The sequence below is a fragment of the Danio aesculapii genome, chromosome 6, assembly GCF_903798145.1.
Source record: "Danio aesculapii chromosome 6, fDanAes4.1, whole genome shotgun sequence".
NCBI lineage: Eukaryota > Metazoa > Chordata > Actinopteri > Cypriniformes > Danionidae > Danio > Danio aesculapii.
In genome coordinates, this window is record NC_079440.1 from 25,559,956 (window position 1) to 25,583,516 (window position 23,561).

At 33.0% G+C, this 23,561-nt stretch overlaps 1 protein-coding gene across 2 annotated transcripts in view; it reads right to left on the reverse strand.

Annotated features, from left to right (window-relative positions):
* Positions 1-18,715, reverse strand: part of stx8 (syntaxin 8) — a 111,228-nt gene extending 92,513 nt beyond the window's left edge. For both annotated transcript variants that reach the window (XM_056459832.1, XM_056459831.1), the window contains exons 1-5: positions 18,603-18,715; positions 18,108-18,207; positions 17,087-17,181; positions 14,921-15,031; positions 1,493-1,620 (exon numbers count right to left, since the gene is read on the reverse strand). In XM_056459832.1, the coding sequence (XP_056315807.1) occupies positions 1,493-1,620; positions 14,921-15,031; positions 17,087-17,181; positions 18,108-18,207; positions 18,603-18,619 (451 nt within the window). In that variant the 5' untranslated portion in view covers positions 18,620-18,715. The remainder of the gene's footprint in view (positions 1-1,492; positions 1,621-14,920; positions 15,032-17,086; positions 17,182-18,107; positions 18,208-18,602) is intronic.
* Positions 18,716-23,561: the final 4,846 nt, after the last annotated feature.

Consider the following 23,561-nt stretch of genomic DNA (forward strand, 5'->3'; position numbering starts at 1 on the left):
TCCGTGGAGATTAAAAGGTTGGAGACCACTGCAGTATAGAGTCCCCCTCAATATCCTGTGGTGTTAGGATCCACACAGATCGCAGGTTGAGTGCCCCCTGCTGGACTCACTAACACCACTTCCAGCTGCAACCTAGCTTTGCCATGTGGTCTCCCAACAAGTACTAACCAGGCACAGCCTTGCTTAGCTTCAGTGGGCGACCATGTGAGAGTTGCAAAGAGCTAGCTGCCGGCTAATTACCATAATAATAATACAGTTCTTTTTTTATACTGACAGGAAATACACCAAAATAAATAAATACATGTTTTTACAGAAATGTTCAATAAAGAAATTGGGAAAGCAAATGAAATCAAAACTGCAAGTGATTCCCTATTTCCTTCCTTACGGAATAATTCTCTATGTCAATCTGACCGCTCAATCACAATACATCAGAACTGAATTCGGAGTGTTTGTCTGAGAGAGACATCGTTCAGTGCACACTGATCGATTGTCAGCACCCTTCGTTATGAATTACTGTAACCCCTATTTTATCCTTAATTAATGACAACCCCTTTTTAACCGCTGATAGCTTTTTAAACATATATACTTTATATAGAAACACATGCCAACAGCTATCACTGCCCAGCTCTCACATGGTCACCCACTGAAACTAAGCAGGGTTGAGCCGGGTTAGTACACCTGGATGGGAGACCAAATGTGAAAACTAGAGCAGCTTTTCCACTATTGGGTTGAACAATTCTCTTTGCTTAACATCTCATTCCATGCCGAATGTAAACAATGATATAAACGATGATTAGCTATATCATATATCTATTTTTTTATATAACAAAATAGCGTGCTTCTTCTTAGCCAGCTATGAGGAAACTGTTTCACTGCATTACAAGCAAGATTCCCGACTTGAAAAACATTCTGAAAACAGATTATATGCCTTCAGTGATTCAACTTTTGTGCAGCATAAAACTAAAATAATGATTTTATTCAACAGTTTCGTCTCCTCAGTGTCAGTATAGGGCGCACGTTCATGTCTCTCGCTTGCCACACCTTGGTGTATAAACTCGTGTTTTGTTCCAAACAGAGTAACAGGGATGGGCGCTGTTTACACAGTGTGCCCTGTGCACAGTGTTAACCGTGTGTCTTATACTAACACTGAGACAAAGAAACTGTTGAATAAATTAATAAAATGTAGTTTTATGTGCGCACAGATGTATTACTGTAGCTTGTAGCTGAAGGCATATGGTCTGTTTAGAGAATATTCTAGGTATTTTTCTGGACTTTGAATGAGTCTGGAACCTTGCTGTCAATGGAAGATAAAAGAGCTGTCAGATTTATATAAATGTGTTAATATGTGTTCCTGAGATGAATTAATGTCTCAAGGGTTTATAATGACATGAGGGCAAATAATTTATTTATCTTATTTGGGTGAACTAACCCTTTAAGCTATATTATAAACTTGATAGACCGGCAGAGTAAACTCAAACTGTAAGCAATGTACCTTCAATAATCTGCTGCTGTTGGTGTTTGATTTCTCCAAAGCTTAGTCCTTTGGTCTCCTCAGATTCATTAATCAGCCATGGATTCACTGCGGATCCAGACCCATTTCCACCTGCCATCAGACTTGACCTAAAGATAAAGATCAACATATTGTAACATTTCAATTTCTTCTTTTTTTCTTTTATTTTTTTTTTTATTTTTTGTAAATCTAGCCTAGTTTACACCTGACATTTTGATGGAATAACAAGTGGAAGATACATTCCCATTGACATTCCCATTCAATCTGTTTTTTTTTTGTTTTTTTTCTTCACTTCTGACCCTTTTTTTGAATGTTTCAAACCAATACTGTAAAGTAAACGTACACAGTTTTCATACGAACATTTAAGGTGACAGTGGAAAACAATAAAGAAAGCAGTAGCTTTTGTTTCTGATCTCATAGCTGCAAAATAAATGATGGGGGTTGTGTTAGAAACAGTTCTTGCTTAAAATATTATAATTTTTCTTCAAAATAAACGTACAATTTCAGACAGCAAATTTTAAATCCTGAATGGCTAGCATGCTTAATGTTTAAGAAATAGGTCAGAAGGTGGAGAGTAAGGGGTCTGTTGTGGTTGTTCAGGCACAGCGTTAAACTGTATTTAGCATTGTCCACTTTGTGATATGCTCGACAGAAACATTTCTTAATACATAAACAGTCCAAAATCTGTTTGATTGTTTATGTAAAACATTTTTGGTGATGAAATGTATTTCTATAAACAACTACAAATGAAAAAAAAAACATAATATAAAACTATCTTTAAAAATATAAAAAAATATTTAAAAGTTTGAAACATTTTTTCAATAATACAAATTCTAAACAAACGGAAAAGAAATGTGAGAACTGACAAATTGACAAATATAAAAACTCTACATGTAACTTTTTGATACATTTTATATATACAATGTTATTTATTTTTGTGACAGTAAATATAAATAGAATATATCAATTATTATAATATGCTGACAAGCTGCATGACACAAGTAAGAGTCAGAAAATACAAATTTAATGCATCTTTGATTAATTTTCTTTGATAAAAAAAACTAAAATATTTACAAACATCACTAATAGTTTGCCACAATTCTCTTCACCAAACATGCTTAAATTAAATGTATAGTCAAGCCCAGAACTATTAATACCCCTGGCAAGTTCTGACTTAAAGTAACTTTTATTCAACCAGAAAATTTTTTCATTTTATTTTTGCAAAATATTTTTGACCAGAAATGACACAGACCTTTCCCAAAATATAATAATATGATGTACAAGAGTCATCATTGTGGAAAAATATACTAATAAATATAAATGCAGATGGTTTTTTGTGTGCCTTCTCTGAAGAATTGGTGTCCTCCTTGGTCTGCATCCATGAAACCCAGCAGTGTACAGTGCCAGTTGGACTGTCTGCCTTGACTTTTGGCTTATGATCAGATTGTTTACAGTGCGGAATGTCTCATATTTTTTAACAATACTTTGAACTGTAACCGTTGGAACATCAAAATGTATAGATCTGGTCTTATAGCCCTTTCCTGACTTGTGAGCAGCCACAACGCACAGCCGCAGGTCCTCACTGAGCTCCTTTGTTTTAGCCATGACTGTTCAAAAACCAACAGCAGAGAGCTTCTGTTTGTCACCTGTTGAGTTGATTAAATCAATCAGGGTAATTAGGATGCTTTAGAACAGCTTGGACTATTAGGAATTGTTTAGAACTTTGGATTTTCCCATGACTGACAGTTTCCAAACAGTATGAATAATTTTGTACAAGCCATTTTTTTATTCAAAGGTGAATAAAAGCTGAGAAACTTTTTTTTTCCACAATGATGCCTCTTTTACGTTGTCTAATAATCTTTTGGGAGACGCCCGTGTCGTTTCCAGTCTAAAAACATGCTGGTTGAATAAAAGTAACCAAGTCAAAATTTTCCAGGGGTAAGAATAATTTTGTGGTTGACCGTATGTGGGTATGCATGTATGTATGTATGTATGTATGTATGTATGTATGCATGTATGTATTTACAGAGTTATTAGCCCCCCTTTTTTCTTCTTTTTGATGTTCAACAGAGTTAAGAAAATTTTCACAGTATGTCTGATAATATTTTTTCTTTTGGAGAAAGACTTGTTTGTTTATTTCGGCTAGAATAAAAGCAGTTTTTAATTAAAAAAAAATAATTTTAAGGTCAAAATTATTAGCCCCTTAAATCTATTTTTTTCTCGATAGTCTACATAACAAACCATCGTTATACAACTTGCCTAATTACCCTAACCTGCCTAGTTAACCTAATTAACCTAGTTAAGCCTTTAAATGTCACTTTAAGCTGTACAGAAGTGTCTTGAAAAATATCTAGTCAAATATTATTTACCGTCATCATGGCAAAGATAAAATAAATCAGCTATTAGAAATGAGTTATTAAAATTATTATGATTAGAAATGTGTTGAAAATAAATGGGGGGACTAATAATTCTGACTTCAACTGTATATGTGGAGTGGATAACCAGGGCACTCACAACTCTTAATAGCACAGCTGAAGGGAGTCCTCAGAGCAAGGCACTGATCCCCCAACTTCCCACTGCTCCGAGTGTGTTCATTAGGTGTGTGCAATGCTGTTTATGTGTGCGCACATGGATGGGTTAAATAGAGAGCACAAATTCCGAGTATGTTTTTTTAGCACACAACTTTTTCTTTTTTTTTCAGAAAACTAATGCAATATTATGCTTTTCAGAAGAGCAGTTTTGCTAAAAGAACTTACTGCTTATAGTTTTGATACAAATTTTTAAAAATGTATGTATGTAGGCTTTTAACTATTTAGCAGTCGTCGCTGTATTATACAAAGTCAACTTTTTCATTGCATACACACACAGTAACTAGATTACATACATAGTGTAATATTATAGTTATTCCACATGCACTGTCAATCAACAGCTACGTGCACACATCAAATGGACACACATCATCTACTTTACAAATATAAATAAACTTTGAGGCATGTCCGTGAGTTGTTCAAGAGCCACGGGCTCTTTCTACCAAACGCACATCTGTAGCACTCATGTGCCTTCAGAATAAATAACTTTTCTATTTTTTACTTCTAAAATAGCAAATAACATCCCCTACTTTGGACCTTGTAAGATCAGAGAACCTCTGTTTATTTGTTCATATGGGTTCCACTTTGTTGAGCCCGGAGAGTGAGTTTTCATGCCCGACGTTACAAGGACACAAAGCATATGAACAGCCTCTGGCTTTTATACAAGCTTTCAAAGTGCCGTGCCAAACCGAGAAATGGCCTGTTATCCTGTGGAGACACTGCGTTGTGCATTTGCACTTTTCTTTGATTAATGTATGAAACCTGTTCCCCCTGAGGCTCCTGGACAGCTCACAGAGAGAGAAGTCAAGTTTAAAGACTCTCCTGGAAAAGCTATCAGCGCTCAACTTCGTACAGTGAGTTATGAGCCGGTCACTCTCATGAACGGGTGTCCTGCTTCCTGTGGGTTTACAGACTACATCCAAAGTAGTATCAGCTTATATCAATATCTAAAGATGAATATGTCTGTAACAAATTCTTACATGTTTCTAAACACTGTTTCAGTTTGATGGAACAACTGGTGGATGGAACAACTGTCCTGACGTCAACAAGAAATTTTTTTTTTTTTTAAATGTTAAACAATTCAATTCAACTCTTTAACAAAATATTGACAGCAGGGTTGGAAGTCAGGGAATGATAAAATTCCCTGACTTCCACTGACTAAAAAGCTACGATTATTTATAATAATCACCTATAATGAATAGAAAAATAGACAAGCATGTGATAAACAGTCCCTCCAGAATTTTGTGATTGCTAAATTAATTTAAGGCAGCAGACGGTGGCCAGCCATGATAAATATGTTCAAATTCTGCATTGTTTTACTTCAAATAACATTGCATTTGTATAGAAAGTGCTCAAAAAAGCTGAATTTCTTGTTGTCTAGGCATGGCACTGCGCTGAGGTTCTCCTTTGGTCTGTGTGACCTACTTTAGACATGTTGTGAAATTATTGCAATGCACATTAAGTCAAAAATGTATTTAAGGCTACATTTGTAGTGTCGATCGCAACAATTTAAATTTCACTACAAATTTTTGCATGATTCTTCTAATGCTAATGTTGGACAGATTTTAAGAGTTTTGTTGATGTTGATCATTTAGAGTCTTTCATGTAGCAAATACAATGTAGTAGGCTTTATATGGTTCCCTTTATATAAATTATACAGACCAATGGTTATATATATGTGTGTATATGTTATATATTTACTGTATATTTAACAAAACAAAAAAAAAAGAGCAAAAAAGAGCAAATTTTACAGCAAGTTTTGAGAAAAGTCGCAGCAAAATCAGTCATTTTAGGCTAATCAGAAATGTTTCCAGAAAGTCTAGAAGGAATTAACTGAGCCCTGAGCAGGCATAAAACAGCCACAGACAGTATTTTAACAGGTACAGTCCAGTGACTGCATTTGATTGTTAGTTGACAAGTGAAGGAATTATCAGTGAAAAAAACTCTAATAATAGGCAAAACATGTGAAACAATGTGATAAAAACACAACATATTAAAAAATACATTTTTGACAAACGCAAAGTCAAATTTTAAATGATCTTCCATGACTTGTACAAGAAAAAAAAACATATATGAATAATTTAAGAATATAAACAATTTTGGGCTTGATTGTACAAATAAAACTCCCTGACTTTTCAATGTAAAAAATAGACCTTTTAAAAATCCAAGATATTCCAAAAATTTCACTCATGGGAATCTTGTCACAAAGTGGACAACTTTTATACTATAGTTACCACACCTAAAGACACTCTTCAGATGTTTATCAAGTGTTTGTCCTAAAACCACTGATGTGTGTGGGAATAGTTTCTTGTCCAAAGGCTTTTGTTGTGTTTTAATTACTCAGCGTAGTGATACGGAACTGTAATGTGTTTAAGACATGCATGGTATGTTACTATGTTAACTACATTTAACTGAAAATAATCACACACATTAGAATGTTCATCAGCTAGCCAGACTCAAAAACAATAAAGTGATAAAATACTATCCAAATTGATATGACATGGCTGTTGAAAATTTGATTTTGATTCATTAATAAACATTCTAATGTGTGCACATATTATAAAGATCTTATAGCTTCCAACAGCAATAGTTGAAAAAGGTTATGTTTCAATAATAATTGTACTAATTTTTGATGTAAATGATCAAACATGTATGCAAAATATTTTCATGCAAATAATGTAGACTAAAAAAAGATTTGTTGGCTCAACAATCATAACTTAAATAAAAATATATTAATAAAACAAAGATACATACTTTTCAGAGCAGTTTTAGGTTCACTTTAAATATATTAGTTTGTTCAACTCAAATATATAAATTAAAGGGTGATCAAACATGTATGTGCGCAGTGAATGAAACATTTCTGCGGTTGAAATTAAGTAAACCTAACATAAAATTTAAATAGCAGATTTTTAGTTCCTAGCATCCTAGTTCACAACTACATTTGTGTAAGTGTATGGAAATACTCTACTTGATAGTTTTTGCGAGAGTTAAAGAAAGACATTTGTGCATCTTATTACTAATTATATTAGTAAATAAGACAAAACAGACATCAAATTTTAAATCAACAGATCTTTGATTTACTAGGTAAATTTAATTGGTGATCTGATTTTTTTTTAAAGTATAGAACATTGAATTAAATTGTATAATTATATATAGCCAAACTAAGGTTTTCTTGTTAATTTGACATACTAGGGCTGCATAATATGTAGTTCCAGCATTGATATTGCAATGCACACTTGGCTCTATGCACAGGTAGAGTTTTAAAGCCAACGATAAACTTCTGGTGAAAGCTTAATGTAAATATTTTCAATTTCACAAGGTTGTTTTTACAGCATCGGTGTACATTCAGTTAAATAGATAAATATATTTTTCAGATAAATAGATTCATGTAGCATTCATTTAGTTGCTCAAGTGTAAAATGATATGAAAGACCGTTGTAACCGCTAGCTCGGTCAGTAGCAGGCTAGTCCAGAAATTACATTAAAAATACTGAGGTAAAAAAACTCATATTTTAAAGACATGGCGGGGGGAAATGCAAAGTAATGCTTTGCTTCTTGTCCGATCTGAGACCCACTTCATATCGTATATCTAACAAGCATTGAAGATTGCTGATTTTTAAAGAAATCAGATCTTAAACGTGACAATTTTGTAATGGAAAGATGGTTCACCAGAAGCCCTTGGTCTACCTGGCTGAAAATTAAAAGTCTGTGTGCATATAGCCCATTGTCACATCACGGGATCTGCAATGTCTAGTTGAAATTATAATAACCACGTTTAATAATAACGTTTAATCTTAAGCATTTTCACTTGGATGTGTTGAGACCTGTGACTGTAAGATTCCAAGTTATAATGCTTAAAGCTTTAGTAAATATTAATTGTATAAACATTTTTTATACAATGAAGACTATACATTGTTATTTTACATTATATAATTGTTATTATATTTCTATACCAAGAAATAAAAAACACATTTTATTTCATTTGTATCTTTGTTCAATTGTATTCATGCTTGTAATTTGTTTGCTATATTTTATGCTGATATTTTTCTACAAAATAATCCCAATCAATCTAAAATGAGAGATTCTTTCCAAAGAGAGTTACAAGTCATCCTGCAAAGTTATATTCATATCTCATCACAATGTATATCGCAAACAAACAAAATAACGCAATGTTTGCTTTTTCCAATATCGTGCAGCCCTATTACATTTTACATTAGCTTCAAGTTCAACTTACTTAAATAGAGTGATGCAAAAATGGTGCATATATCTTTTATGTAAATCCAACAAATAATTTTTTTACAAAAGTAGATTTAATTATTTACAATATGTGCATAATAATAAATATAAATGGAAAATAAATGTGTATACCAACTTGTAGTTAATTTTACTTAAAGGTCATATCTTTTTAGATGTCATTTTCTGAAAATATTACCATTTGAAACCACATGAATATTAACTTGACACACATGGTTTTAAACCAGATTTGTTTTTTCCCTTTTCTTAATCATGAACCCTAAAAAGACACAGGTGACTAGTTTAGAATAATTTTTATACTTTCTAATTTTTATTTCATTATTATTATGTTTTCTTACAGCAATATGTACCCTATAAAAATGATATGACAAAAACAATTTTTTTTTTGTTTGTGTATGTTTTACCTTAACAAGTTAATCTTTAAGTTATGCATAGTTTAACTTAATATTTTTACTCAGTTTGACTGATCAATTAGAAAAGTTAATTTTATTCAACAAAAAATATATATTTTACATTGTAGTTGAAGGTGAAACGGCATGTCAGAAAAAAATCTATCTGAATAAAACCCAAATGACTTTCTCCCACTTTAAACCCTGTTTTTGACAACGGCTCTTCTCATCCAGTTAGTTCAGCATCACTAGAGCTTCATTTGCGTTCAGAGGGGTCGCTAACCTCTAAAGAATCTTCAGCTGGATCCGTTTCTCTCCTTCACATCCTCCCTCACACCAAGGAAGTTTACTTCTCACATGCTCAATAAGCAAAACCTCTTTCTTCTCCACCTCCCCCCCTTTCCCAAACTTAAACTAATCCACAAATGTACTAAGGCAGTCTAGCATCACCTCAGATGTCCAAGTCCAAGCTGATATTAATCCTCTGGCCAGCGAGAAAAGTGGTCAGCGGCGGATACTAATCTTTCTGACATGTTTGGCAACTCGTAGCTTGCGTGAAGCCCTCTCTGCTTCCTTCACTCCACCTCGGTGGTGTGAGGATTAACGCTTATCCAATTAACCTCCCGCAGAGCCCGCAGACTTAATCAGACGAGGCATCGCAGACCTCGTTTCTTAGAGGCCCTATTTAACTAATTACAACTTTGTGCATTACGGTCAAATATAAAAGAGAGGAAACCGGGGGAGGAGGGTTGAGGCACTGGGTCGACAACTCGGAATCTTCAAATGAGCGGCTTGTCATTTTGTGCTTGATTAAAGGTTAATCTTCAACAGAGGTATTGTTTCACCAGTGCCATAAGCCTGGCTTTATGTCTATGGAAAAAAAGAACGAAATGCTATTTCAGATTATTGAAGCAAAACTAACACCCCGGTGGCAGACAAAGACCACACAGTGAGATGAAAAATACAGGCCCTAAAAATCCTGCCAGGCTTACACCCTCATAAAAAATTGCTTTCGTATTTAAAAACTTGATCAAATGACTGTAGTTTATTAGTGCGTTTTAGGTAAGTGTGCACACAGTACAGTGTGATGTTAATTGGAACTATTAAGATAAAAGTTCAGACCTGTAATTTTGAGGAATTAGAGGATTTAGTCTACAAAGAAGTGTAGAGGCAAAAAGGGATCAGGCCTATAAATGATTTCCCTAACTGTATTAATCCGAGATATTAACTAAATACCTTTTCTTAGACTTTACCACCCATAGAATCAAAAACAAAGCTCAATATATATGATATCATGGGTTTCAGGCAAGCTGTATTAGTGTTTTAATAATATTTAAACACTGTAAAAACAAGTATATGTTCAATAAGTCATGACAGCATATGGTTTGATGTTAATTATAATTTTTTATACAAACTAAGTTGTGTTTCTGATGCACTTTTAAGTTATAGAAGTTTTAAGACAGTACATTTTAGTTTTTTTTTTTATTAAATTATTAAAAATGCAGCACAATGATATCGTGCAATTGTTGAGTATCAGTTGAAAATTTTACAATGATTTCCGAAAGATCAGCAAATAAACTGGACTCCAGAATCAGGGTATCTTCCATCCATTCCATATCCATGTTCAAACAAAAAAGGGAAAACTAAGAAAAGAAAGTTTGTCTTACAAAAAGCGAGGAAGAAAAAAAAAACAAGATTTTGGCTCGATTTTGGTTTTTTAGTTTAGGGTAGGAAAACGGATAAATGACTTTAAAATTTATTATACACATGTAGGCGGTGCTAAATCGCCCTTTTTCCGCTGATTGGTCAACCAAATCTGAGCTCGTGACGTCGCCCTCTAAATAATAGTCCGTCCAGGCTTTTAATTATTATTATTTAATTATATCCAAACTAAGTTTACATATTCTATCGTTCGATCAGTTTGCAGGCTTGCTTTGCATCAATTAAATAAGAACGTAAATTAGCAGTATTATTACACATTGGTCATTAAAATAATGTCATAGTTTGCAGTTCATTCCGCTGTGGCGAACCCAGATTAATAAAGGGACTAAGCTAAAAAGAAAATGAATGAATGAATAATAATAATAATAATATGCCTATAGTTCGCCGCCAAACTTCTTGTTGCTGTGTACCGGATGCGGAGCAAAGATAACCATTTCCGAGCAGCACCTGGTTTGCATGATTGTTTCAGAGCTACTGTAGGCCTAAATAATAATAATAATAATAATAATAACAATAATTAATATTGTTTACTTGGTGTTTTTTATTGTTTAGTTTATTTTTAATAGATGTTTGCATGACCAGAATACGAACACATTGGGCCCTCGGGCTATAACAAAGGGTACCATTCATTTTATTTTTTTTTTTTTCTCATATTATTAAAAATAGAATTACTCCTATTTTTATTTTCTCCTATCGCCCTTTTTCCGCTGATTGGTCAACCAAATCTGAGCTTGTGACACCACCCTCAAAATAATAGTCCTATATATATATATATCATGAATTATTCAGCACCACCTACATGTGTATAATAAATTTTTAAGACATTTATTCATTTTCATACCCTAAACCAAGAAACGAAAATCATGCCAAAATCTCAGGGGTTTTTTTTCAGTTTTTTGGGAGCAAAAGAGAGAACTTCATTTCTTAGTTTACCTTTTTTTTTTTTTTTTGAAAACGGATATGGAATGGATGGAAGATACCCTGATACTCCAGCAAAAAAAAAACAAAAAAGGTTTAATATTTTAATAATTTAGACATCCTAATGCCCTTACAAGTTTTTGTTACTTTGTTAATCTGTGTGTAACATGAAAAAACATTTTGGTCATCACTGACTTAAACTGCTTGGACATTTTTCAAAGTATATCTTTTCAATATAGATGTTCAGAGATGCATGAAGATGACTGAATGATTAGTTTTGTTTTTGTCAGTTTATTTATTTAACAGGTGAACTATGCCATAAGATTCCAGTAAGATTCCTGCTTATTATTTTCATTTCAGTTTTAGTTATTTTGGTTCTTGAAATATAGATATTCCACATTTTCATTGTTAAAAATGTCAAGTAGGTATTAATATTTGGAATTATAATAAGTATTAGGTTTATTTCAATTAACGATTTTGTTATAGCGCACTTTTACAACTCTGGCTTCTATTAAATAGAGCACTATGAAAAGAAAGTAATTTAGACAAATGAAGCATTAAGATTAAAAAAATTAAAGTTTTATATTAGCAGGTTGTTTTGATTTCCTATCCTAGTTCGTGTAACCTGGATGGAGGAGGTCAAATGATTAAAGAACATCAGGTTTTTCGAAAAGATTTCGGCTCATGAGCTGTCGTTTGAATTAAGATTCATAAGCGCACAGGAGATTGGCGGTGACAATTTAAGTCTCTGATTGGTGTATTTTGGAAGATGTGAGTGCAGTGGAGAGTAGGGAAGTGTAAACAGTCCTGATGGTGGATGTTCAGTGCTCGGCTCTGATCAGCAGAGCAGTAAAGCTGAACCAGAGCCCTCAGAGAGTGAGTATAGACTTCCGTTTCACCAAAGGTCACACTGTTTCTGGCATGAAGCTATTCAACGTGGGGACACTAGAGGGGCAAGGAGAAATGATGGCAAGCACAGGTCTCTATGGTCTGGTGGGCTAACAGAGTTCATGGTTTCTACATTGATTTTCTAAACCTAATTGAGGTGAATTTCTGGCCAGTTGACCCAGTCATTTCTTCTTCTTTTTTCAGGCCACTGCTGCATCACAAATTCTACATGAATCATCTTGTATATCCATTATGTCTAGTGAACATAAACAGCTGTTTTCCATCATGCATACCACACTGTTGTTGTAAATACTGCTGATTTATCAATTAAATAACATTTTTAATTGGGTACAATAATGTTAAATTTAATATCATTACAAATATGAATACATATCCAATGCTAAGTTGAACATAAATTGTAGTAAAAATGTTCCAACAATAAAAAGTTTGGTTTACATTTTATTTTATTGTAAAAGACATGCTATTAACAAAACATTAACTAAGACTTCAGCTCAATAAACTACTAATTGCTAAGCTGATTATTAATGGTTAGTATGGTAGTTTAAGTATTAGGTAGGCAGATATTAGCAAGTGTTAATAAAAGTTTGTTTGAAAAATAAATAAAAATTTAAATAATAATATATATTTTAAATTAAATTACAGCACAACTGTTTTCAGCAAAGAATGAAATTATTATTCAGAGTTCTATTATTCAGACCCCAGCAACACCAGTTTTGTCATCAAAGAAATAAACTATATTTAAAGATACTTTATAATGTGAAACAGTAATTCTAACTTGTTTTACTGTATTTTTTATCTACAAAGAGCCATGTTGAGCTATAAGATTTCTTAAATTAGATTTAAAAACACTATAAAATTCTTATTGACCCCAAAACTTTGTGGGTAATATAGAATGAACAAATTATGGTGCCTTGATGAAAACAAAATGCATTTTTAGCAAAGGATGTTAAAAAGAAGTTTTAAGAAAAAAAATAGCTAACTTCTAATAGCAATCAATCATTCGTGTGTGGTAGGACCAGTGAAAATGTGAACTGTCCACAATTTAAAAAAAAAAATCATCAGCCCTGGTAGGCTGCACGATATTGGTAAAATCTGACATTGCGATATTTTGTTTTGCTGTGATATATTGCAAAATTAATGTACTGTCACCAGATGATTTGAATTACTCTATTTGAAAATATATCTTTAATTTAGATTGACTAGGCTGATCAAGTCTTTTTCTATGCAGTTCATTAGCATAAAATATAATCAATTACAAGCATTAATAAAATAAAATAAAATAAATAAGAAAATACAGTACTACTCTTTTAGCAGTAATAATAATGTAATTGTTGGGTATCAGTTGAGAATTTCAGAATGATTTCTGAAGGATCAACAAATGAACTGGACTCCAGCAACGCCAGTTTTGTCATTACAGAAATAAACTATATTTTAAGATACTTTACAATATAAAACAGTAATTCTAACTTGTTTTACAGTATTTTTTTTTTATCTACAAACAGTCGTGTTGAGCTAAAAGATTTTTAATTAGATTTAAAAACATTACAAAATTCTTATTGACCCTAAAACTTTGTGGAGTAATGTAGAATGAACAAATTTTGGTGCATTTATGAAAACAAATGCATTTTTAGGAAAGAACGTTAAAAAGAAATTCCAAGAGAAAAATACTTCTAACAAACTTCTAATAACAATCAATCATTTATGTGTGGTAAGACCAGTAAAAATGCGAACTGCCCACAATAAAAAAAAAAAAAATCATCAGCCCTGGTAATAGGGCTGCAAAATGTTGGAAAAATCTGACATTGCGATATTTTGTTTTGCTGTGATATATATTGCAACATGAATATAATGTCACCAGATGATTTGAATAGCTCTATTTGGAAAGACTTCTTTAATTTAGATCGACTAGACTGATCAAGTCTTTTTGTATGGAGTGCATTGGCATAAAATATAATCAATTACAAGCATTTATAAAAACAACAGAGCAAAAATAAAAGTTAGATAAACAGTGGTTTATGATTTAATGAGGAGTCTAACAGTATTCAAATATAGAAATTGAACAATCAAATGCTAAATAAAATGGTCATCATTGTATAAATAATTGTATACAATAGTATATAATAATATTTAATAATATATTTGAAGAGTTCAGATGCAAAATCCTCTAAGTGCTATCTGAAATTTCCACTGAAAATGAACGTTTTTCTCAGCCTTCTTTGTTTATGTTATGATAATTCACTTTAAAGACCAGGAAAAGGACATGATATCACTGAACATACACACATGAGCCTAATAAAAGTGCTCATTTTAGAGGAAGATTTCAGACAGCATTTAGAGGTTTTTGCATCTAAACTCTTCATTTACCTTTTAATCTTTATTATAATCTAATCCTGCGATGTGACTATTGCGGATACACGCATTGTGATTTCGATGCTCAAACTATACATTGTTCATCCCTACCTGATATGAGACAAAAATAACATATTTTTAATTCCACTCTTAACATAAAAAGTGATGTTGAAAAGGTTGAAATAATAATAACAATATATAATACATTTTATACATTACTCTTCCATAAATTTATATCCATTAAAATGCAGTAGTAAAAATTCACGTAATATCCAAATGTACCTTGATGGCTCAGCTTCTGTTATGTCTCCTTTGAAAGAAGCGTTCAGTCTTGTTTCTCTAGTAGCGAGATCATCAACAAGGCTCTGTCTTCTGTCTGCTTCAGCTTGCATTCTGGAATTATTCATTAAGGCTTTAAAGTGACACATTTATGACTGTATTATTCATCATAAAAACCTCAACTTATGAACATAACATTCACTTTTAATTACTACACTTTATAATTCCAAATCCACCATCACTAAAGAAGGAATACTTCAACCATTCTTAAAAGGGTTTGTTATTAAACACTGCCCTCTACAGGTGCTCATGAGAAATTACCGTTTTGTCTTATTAAATGGATAATTCACCCAAAAATGCTAATTCTGTCAACATTTATTCACCCTTTACTCGTTTTTTTACTTCTATAAGTTTCTTTTTTCTGTTAAACACAAAAAAAGGCTATTTTGAAGACTGCATGAAAGCATGTAACCAATGATTTCCACTGTATTTTTTTTTTCTAACATGGAAGTCAGTTCTTATAGGTTTTCAGCTTTTCTTAAAATCTCATAATGGGTTGGAAGCACTTAAGGCTGAGTAATTAAATGATTGTTGTCCGAGAACTACCTCTTTAACTGCCTAATATGGAGACTCTGCTTTTCTCAGTCATGTGATTTAATCCAATGGGTTGATACCTACTCTGTAGAATTAAAATGTAAAAATTACAGATAGTATTGGATTTTAGAATGCCACTACAAACCCCTAAAACAAAAACAGAGATTGAAAACCTTTGTGATTGGATCATGAAGTCAACAAGCTTAATTTAAACACCTGATTCATTAACCGTTTGGTTCACTAAAAACAGCTTCACTAATTGACTCAAACTGGATTTTTTTATCATAGTTTTAAGTAATGGGCAAACATTTGTGAGCAAGGGGCAAGTTTTTACAATTTACACATAACCTGCTGCAGTACTTTAATCACTAACAAACATGGTTTAATATATTTAGACAGTTATGATAAAAGATCAGATTCAATATACACTTCATCGATGATAGATCATTTGTACAAGCAAGCAGATGAGCCTAAAGTATGAACACACTTTGTTCTAAAGCATTAGAGCATTTTCCGAATAAACTAAAGCATTTTCTGATTTCTAAAACAGTCCTGTTTCTCATTTATCACAGCATTACTTAAACTAGGTAATAACTAGAATCTACACCTAAAAGTACTCCTGAACCTAACCTTAACCCATGTAGATAACTTATATAACCCAGTATTTTGTTTGGCAAGTTCACTGAAAGTACAAGATGACAACACATACTGTAAAATAAAGTGCATCCAATGCAATATTATGACCATGTTCTGGACAAATCACTCCAGTTATATGTAGTTCACATCACCATTGAGGAGTTTACTGGGTTTATTTGTCTTTTGATGTCACTGAAGATATCACTGGAGAAAATATATGTTTTGCATTTTAGGGGGGCGTTCATATAATGTTGTTATCTCACACTAAACTAAAAAAGGACTTCCATTGTCTAGATGTGCATTTTGAAAATAATAATAATAATTTATTCAAATGTCTGATTTTATGTATCTCTTGAAAACAAAACAGCATATAGGATTGAAACTAATTTAAAGAATCCTAATTCTCAATGATACAACAAAATAAACAATCATAAAGAACTCTCTATAATTCTAATTGCTGGATTCTACTTTCTTGGTTTTGTGAAGCATTAAAGGAGTATTAAGTATCAGGAAAGGAACCACAGGACAACCCCAAAACATTATCAATTCTGAGTGGGCTTGACAAACCACCTTTAGAAAACACACTCTTTCATCTCTCTGACACTTGCATCAGTTTTTTCACCAGGCACATTCTTACAATCACTCCATATCTTAAAAAAAAAACACTATGCATCCATGAAGTGTGCCTCACACAGGTAAGTGGGCTTGACAAACCACCTGTAAAAACACCCTTCGCTCTCTCTCAAAAAACAAAAAAAGAAAAACTCTCTCCTAATGCTAGCACTTAATTCTCTGAGCACAAACAGTTCACTTGTATTATTGGCACTCCTTGAGTGTATTGCCTCTTCTTGTTGAATCGCTGAATGCCCCATCAATTGTGAGTCGCTTTGGACAAAAGCATCTGTTAAATGACTAAATGTAAAGTAAATAAAAGGATACATATGGCGTTGAGCAGCTGCTCGATTCAGAGTCTCTCTGAGTTGTGCTATATTCTGTTTGAGCTTCTGTAATGATGCTCTCAGGGTCATGTTGAGCTACATGGTTAAAAAAACAACAAGAGAGATTATAATATTGTGTAAAAGAGTGGTCAACTATATCATGTAAACCATGGGTCTCAAACTGCTGGCCCGCGAGCCATTTGCGTCCCCCCTCCTCCATTTTCCTCTGGCCCGAAATTGACATAAAAAATAACGAGATTTGGCCCAACAAAACATATATTTTTTAATCACTAGCATTGGCTGAATTAAACATTGAAATATATGTTCATAAGTACTCTATTTTTACTAAAGCTATATATTTTTGTAAATATTCATGGGTAGTTTGATTATAATCAATTTTATACCACATATATTTTGTTGTACAAATGCCTCTTCATGGAATACACATTATGCTGGAGGTGTAAATATGATCATTTTGCTAATATTCGATTCAAATTGCCTCATTAATAGATTTTCCTAATATGCATATTAAGAATTCTATAAAAAATGTGTATTAGTCAAATTTTACTGCTGGCTAAATTGAACATGTTAAAGTAAAGGAAAATATATACACATATTTTTCTCCTCTTTGTTGTAGTTTTACATAAAAAAGAATGATATTGAGAAGAACAACTGCCAGTAAAGTCAACAAAGTTACTCAAACTCTTTTCTGCAGTCTTACGCTATCGGTTAAACATTTGGTTAAGCAACAACTGATTGGGGCATAATTATCATTATTATGCCTATTATTAAGACGTAGTATTTTCATAGCAATTTAAACTACCCCTTCAATATGTACAACAAGAAACAAAAAGGAGCTTTGATACACTGGGGAAGAATATGAGTATATCAATTACATCAGGTTTCCACTTTTTTCTTGTGCTTGAATGTTAAAACGGCCCTCCTATAAATTGTCAGTCACTGATATGCCCCTCACCATTGAGTTTGAGACCCCTGGTGTAAACAATCGAATCCTGCCTTGCCTTGGCTGGGTTTCCTCCAGTTCTCTGCTGTCTGTTTCTTTCATGGGTGTTTTCTGCAATTTCTTGAGCCAGCCTACAAGCTGCATCATAATTTTCTAACCTGTAAACAAAACACAGATTACACTTATCAAAATCAACCAATAGGTATCATGAGATAAGGCTTTCCAGTTATTTAAATCGCAAGGTTGTCATTAACACAATCATGTGACACACAAATGTCAGCTAACCGGCCTGGCAACATTTACACGACGCGTAAAAACAGCAATATGTGAACGAAAACATAATTGATCAATTAAAGTATAGGATAAAAAGAGCACTGGGTAGAGTAGAGTAGAAAAAAAATACTGAGATTAATTAGTCTAGCGTTAACGTTCAACTGATCTGACTGTCTGTTACAGACGCTCTAAATTAAACAGCAAACTCAGTTTCCTGAAGTCTACTGTCCTGGCATGCAGATATAACATGATAGTAAACGATAACAGTATAAACACTCACCAGAGGTCTTTCGACATGTTGCGGTACTTTAGTTTCGAGTTTGCAAAAGGCGTTTTTAGCAAAAACTCACAGAAAAATCACATCAACATAAACTGCGCAATGCCACTTCCTGTTTAGGCGTGACGTCATACGGTGGCCTTCCATAGACACACTTCATACGGTAACCAAAAGTATCGACAATTTTTTGATAATGGGAAATCTGCATTCAAAGTTCGTTTCTGTAAGATTTTATGTGAAGGACTGATATTTTAATGACATAATAGTAGTTTTATGTAAAAAATAAGATAGATGTTTTGTATCTGTATTTTCATTATCATTTTATGTTACTTTAACTCATAGCTAGGGCCACACAAAATCTGCATATGTATCTGAATATTGACAAATGGGCGACGCGGTGGTGGGTAGCATGTTCGCCTCGGCTGGATCAGTTGGCATTTATGTGTGGAGTTTGCATGTTTTCCCCGTGTTCGCGTGGGTGCTCCGGTTTCCACCACAAGTCAAAAGACATGTGGTGCAGGTGAATTGGGTATGCTAAAAATTGACCGTAGTGTAGGCTATGAGTCTGTGTGTGTATGGATGTTTCCCAGTGATGGGTTGCAGCTGGAAGGGCATCCGTTGTGTACATCTGTGGTCTGTGTTGAAATATCTGTTTTGTTTTTCAGTCTGTTTGATCCCACCCACTGCCATTTTACCCAATAGTTTTACAATCTATAGGTTGCCAAAATACAGCATACTGAAGACATCAAGACAATAAACAAACTGGTCAAATTTGGACAAACCGTATAGTATTGTAATACCAATGTATTAATTTGAGTAAGAATACATACTTGTAATCCACAAATAATATGTGACTTAATTTATATATATTTTATCGATTTTATAATTTTTTCCAAAAATATAGTTGTTGGTATGTAGAAAATGTGACAAGAGAATTCACCTACAGTACATAAATCACAATTGATGGTTGTGTGTGATGTGTTGTAAAGCAATGAGAATTAGTATAGGTAAATGGCCTTTTATACATTTTAATAATCTTTTGTAAAATAATTTAGGTTTTGCTTCTGACAGTTGTACTCAAAAGATTATGCTTGATGTTTGTTCAAACTACTTATTTAAAATGAGCCGAAACAACACTATTCTTGAGTTTTTTGAGGGGGACAAGTAATTGTTCAATCCACTTACATTTGTAAAAAGTAATAAGTTCCAATAACTTAATAACTAACTAAATAAATTATTTAATGTTGTCTCAACAATCGATTGTGTGGAACCAGTATTTTTTACAGTGTAGTTAGTATGTCATTTATAATAGAGAGAGAGAGAGAGAGAGAGAGAGAGAGAGAGAGAGAGAGAGAGAAAGAGAGAGAGAGAGAGAGAGAGAGAGAGAGAGAGAGAGAGAGAGAGAGAGAGGAAGAGAGAGAGATGTTTTGATAATACATTCATTCATTCATTTTCTTTTCGGCTTTGTCCCTACACCAATTTAGCTTATTCAATTCACTTAAGACTGCATGTCTTCTGACTGTGGGGGAAACCGGAGCACCCAGAGGAAACCCATGCAAACACAGGGAGAACACGCAAACTTCACACAGAAATGCCAACTGACACAGCGGGAGCTTGAACCAGCAACCTTCTTGCTGTGAGGCAATTGTGCTACCCACTGCGTCACAGTGCTGCCCGTTATAATAATAATTAACCTAATTACTCTGTTCTTAAGCTTTGACAACAGGACAATAGTGGCACAAACCTTAGCACGTTGTTATACATTTAACCTACAGTAGGAGTTGGTCCATTTATGTTGGGTACATTACACATATGTGTTTTACATATTAACTTATTAACTCATTGATTAACTTAAAAATATAAACGCTACAATATGTAATTTCTGTAAAATACAACCAGTTAAAATTGCTGTGACTGAAAAACTACTCATAACCTGGCTGCTGTCCGGAGCACTGGAGCTTCAGTAAATCTCTGTTATCTCTGATTTGTTGACTGTGATGGACTGATTACCTTCTCAACCTTGTTACATAAAATACATAAAATGTATAAAAAAATCTAATAAAATTGACTTCAACACATAAAAGGGATTCAAAACAGCATTTGCCATTGCAGTAAATTCTCATTAGCAAAACATGAGAGTGGAGTAGCATGTCGAAAACTTCTTATGGTATATAAGTGAAATGATCCTTGTAAAGTATGGTTTTATCCATCAAAGTGATCGAACACATTTTAAGTGAGGAGTGAAAGCACACACTTTAGCCCACATTTTAAACATGACAATTTTGTTTTAAACCCAAACAAATGATTGTTTGAATAAATAACAATGTGTTGAAATGTGTTTGAATTTCCTGGAAAAAACACCCAACAAAAACATGTGTCTAGTACAAACATTCTGCAACACTCAAAAAGGACAGTTTTTGTCTTTGTTTTCAAATACAGACGGAGTTACAGTAGACAGTAAACACATTGCAGAGAGTTGTTACTACATATTTTTACATACATTTTACGTACGTTTTTAAGTACACTTTTTCGTACAATGTTTTATCAATGTTGACAGAAAAAAAATATATTTTGTTAAATAATATATATATAAAAATAAAAAGGGGGGCTAATAATTCAGGGAGTTTATTTTTCCCCAACTTCTGTTTAATGGAGAAGAGATTTTTTTCAGCACATTTCTAAACATAATATTTTTAATAACTCATTTCTAATAACTGATTTATTTTATCTTTACCATGATAACAGATAATAATATTTGACTATAGATATTTTTCAAAACACTAGGTTAGGTTAGCTAAGGTTAATTAGGTTAACTAGGTAGCCTAGGGTAATTAAGCAAGTTATTGTATAATGATGGTTTGTTCTGTAGACTATCGAAAAAATATAGCTAACATAAGGGGCTAATAATTTTAAAAAATTAAAAACTGCTATTATTCTAGCCGAAATAAAACAAATAAGACTTTCTCCAGAGGAAAAAATTATTATCAGATATACTGTGAAAATGTCTTTGCTTTGTTAAACATCATTTGAAAAATATTTAAAAAAAGAAAAAAATTCAAACGGGGACTAATAGTTCTGACTTCAACTATATATATATATATATATATATATATATATATATATATATATATATATATATATATATATATATATATATATATATATAAACCTTTTACTTTACTATTTTGTAAAAGTGTCAGAAATCAACAGATGTCTAAAACTGTCCACTGTTTCTGCAGTATATTGCAGGCACTTGCTCATCAAGTCTCTCGGGGCATCACAATGAGAAACACATCTGTGAACATAATTTCTGCTTAAATCTCGGTAATATGAACTGGTGTGGCCTCAATGTTACCATTTTGGCTCCACAAATATGTTGATAATGTACACGGTGACGGTAAAGTACAGTGTGTAGAGCAAGCAAAGTGTGGCATGCTCTCCTCTTGATCTCGCATAAGAAATACTGACATTGACAGAAGTTAAATAAGGTCTTTCTATGGCTGACACAGAGGATGTAGGATTGGATAATTTTAGGAGCTCAATTGCAGTCAGATCAAGAGCAAAATCACTACACCATAAGGTAGAGAAAAGAAACACCACAAATATTAATAGAAAGACATAAAGGAAACAGTTGTGTACTATTAATCTTAGCCAGGACACTCTCGAAAAATAGATTTTTAATCTCAGTGTGCTTATTTCTTAGTAAAATTAAGGTTATACTACTACTACTACTAATAATAATAATACTACTACTACTACTACTACTGCTACTACTACTACTACTACTACTACTACTAATAATAATAATAATAATAATAATAATAATAATAATAATAATGGCTGCACAGTGGCGCAGTGGGTAGCAAGTTCACTTCACAGCAAGAAGGTCTCTGGTTCGAGCCTCAGCTGGGTCAGTTGATGTTTCTATGTGGAGCTTGCATGTTCTCCCCGGGTTAGCGTGGGTTTCCTCTGGGTGCCCTGGTTTCCCCCACAAGTCCAAAGACATGTGGTATAGGTGAATTGGGTAAGCTAAATTGTTCGTGGTGCAATGAGTGTGAATGGATGTTTCCCAGTGATGGGTTGCAGCTGGAAGGGCATCCGCTGCGTAAACCATATGCTAGATAAACTGGCTGTTCATTCCGATGTGGTGACCCCATGTTAATAAAGGGACTAAACCGAAAAGAAAATGAATGAATGAATAATAATATTTCATCCATGCAAATCAGAAAGTATCATAAGAGAGCTTTCTTTCTTAACTCTATAGATTGTTAGCGAGCATTGCTGGAAAAAAAGGATTATTCAATTTTAGTAAGAACTAATAACCAATTGTTTAATAATGTCTACAATAATCCAATAATTAAACACATTTTACCATGGTTTGCCACAATAATCATACATTTCTGTTTTATTTCCAGTAAGACCATACTTAATTTTAATAATAAAACAAAATAAATCATTATATAACAATATGATTTGTATAGCATGATCTCCAATATGGCCCAAAACACATTTAATTTGCCTTTATTCTGACAAAAATAAAGAGACAACAAAGTCACTTACTTATTTTATTTTATTTGATTGCATAAACCATCAGGAACAAACATACAACACAATTTAAAAGATGAAGCATAAAGAAACTAATGTAACAATGGTAAGAAAAACAAAACAAAAACAAATATAAATAAAAAAATTTAATACACAAAGCGTACACATATGTTTATGTTTCAGCATTTCTACATCCAACGATTTTAAGAATTGCCAGGGGAATCAAAAAAATTCGCTTACTTACAAAATTGCAGCCTTGTGTGACATGACGTCTGAACCAATGAGGTCTGAACATTATAGAGCTGTTCAAATGAATCGATTCAGTAAAATGAATCACTTACGCAGCTGCTAAGCAACGAGCATAAACACAGAGTGGGACTGCGACTGCTACCTAGATACATTTGTTTGCCTCGCGAA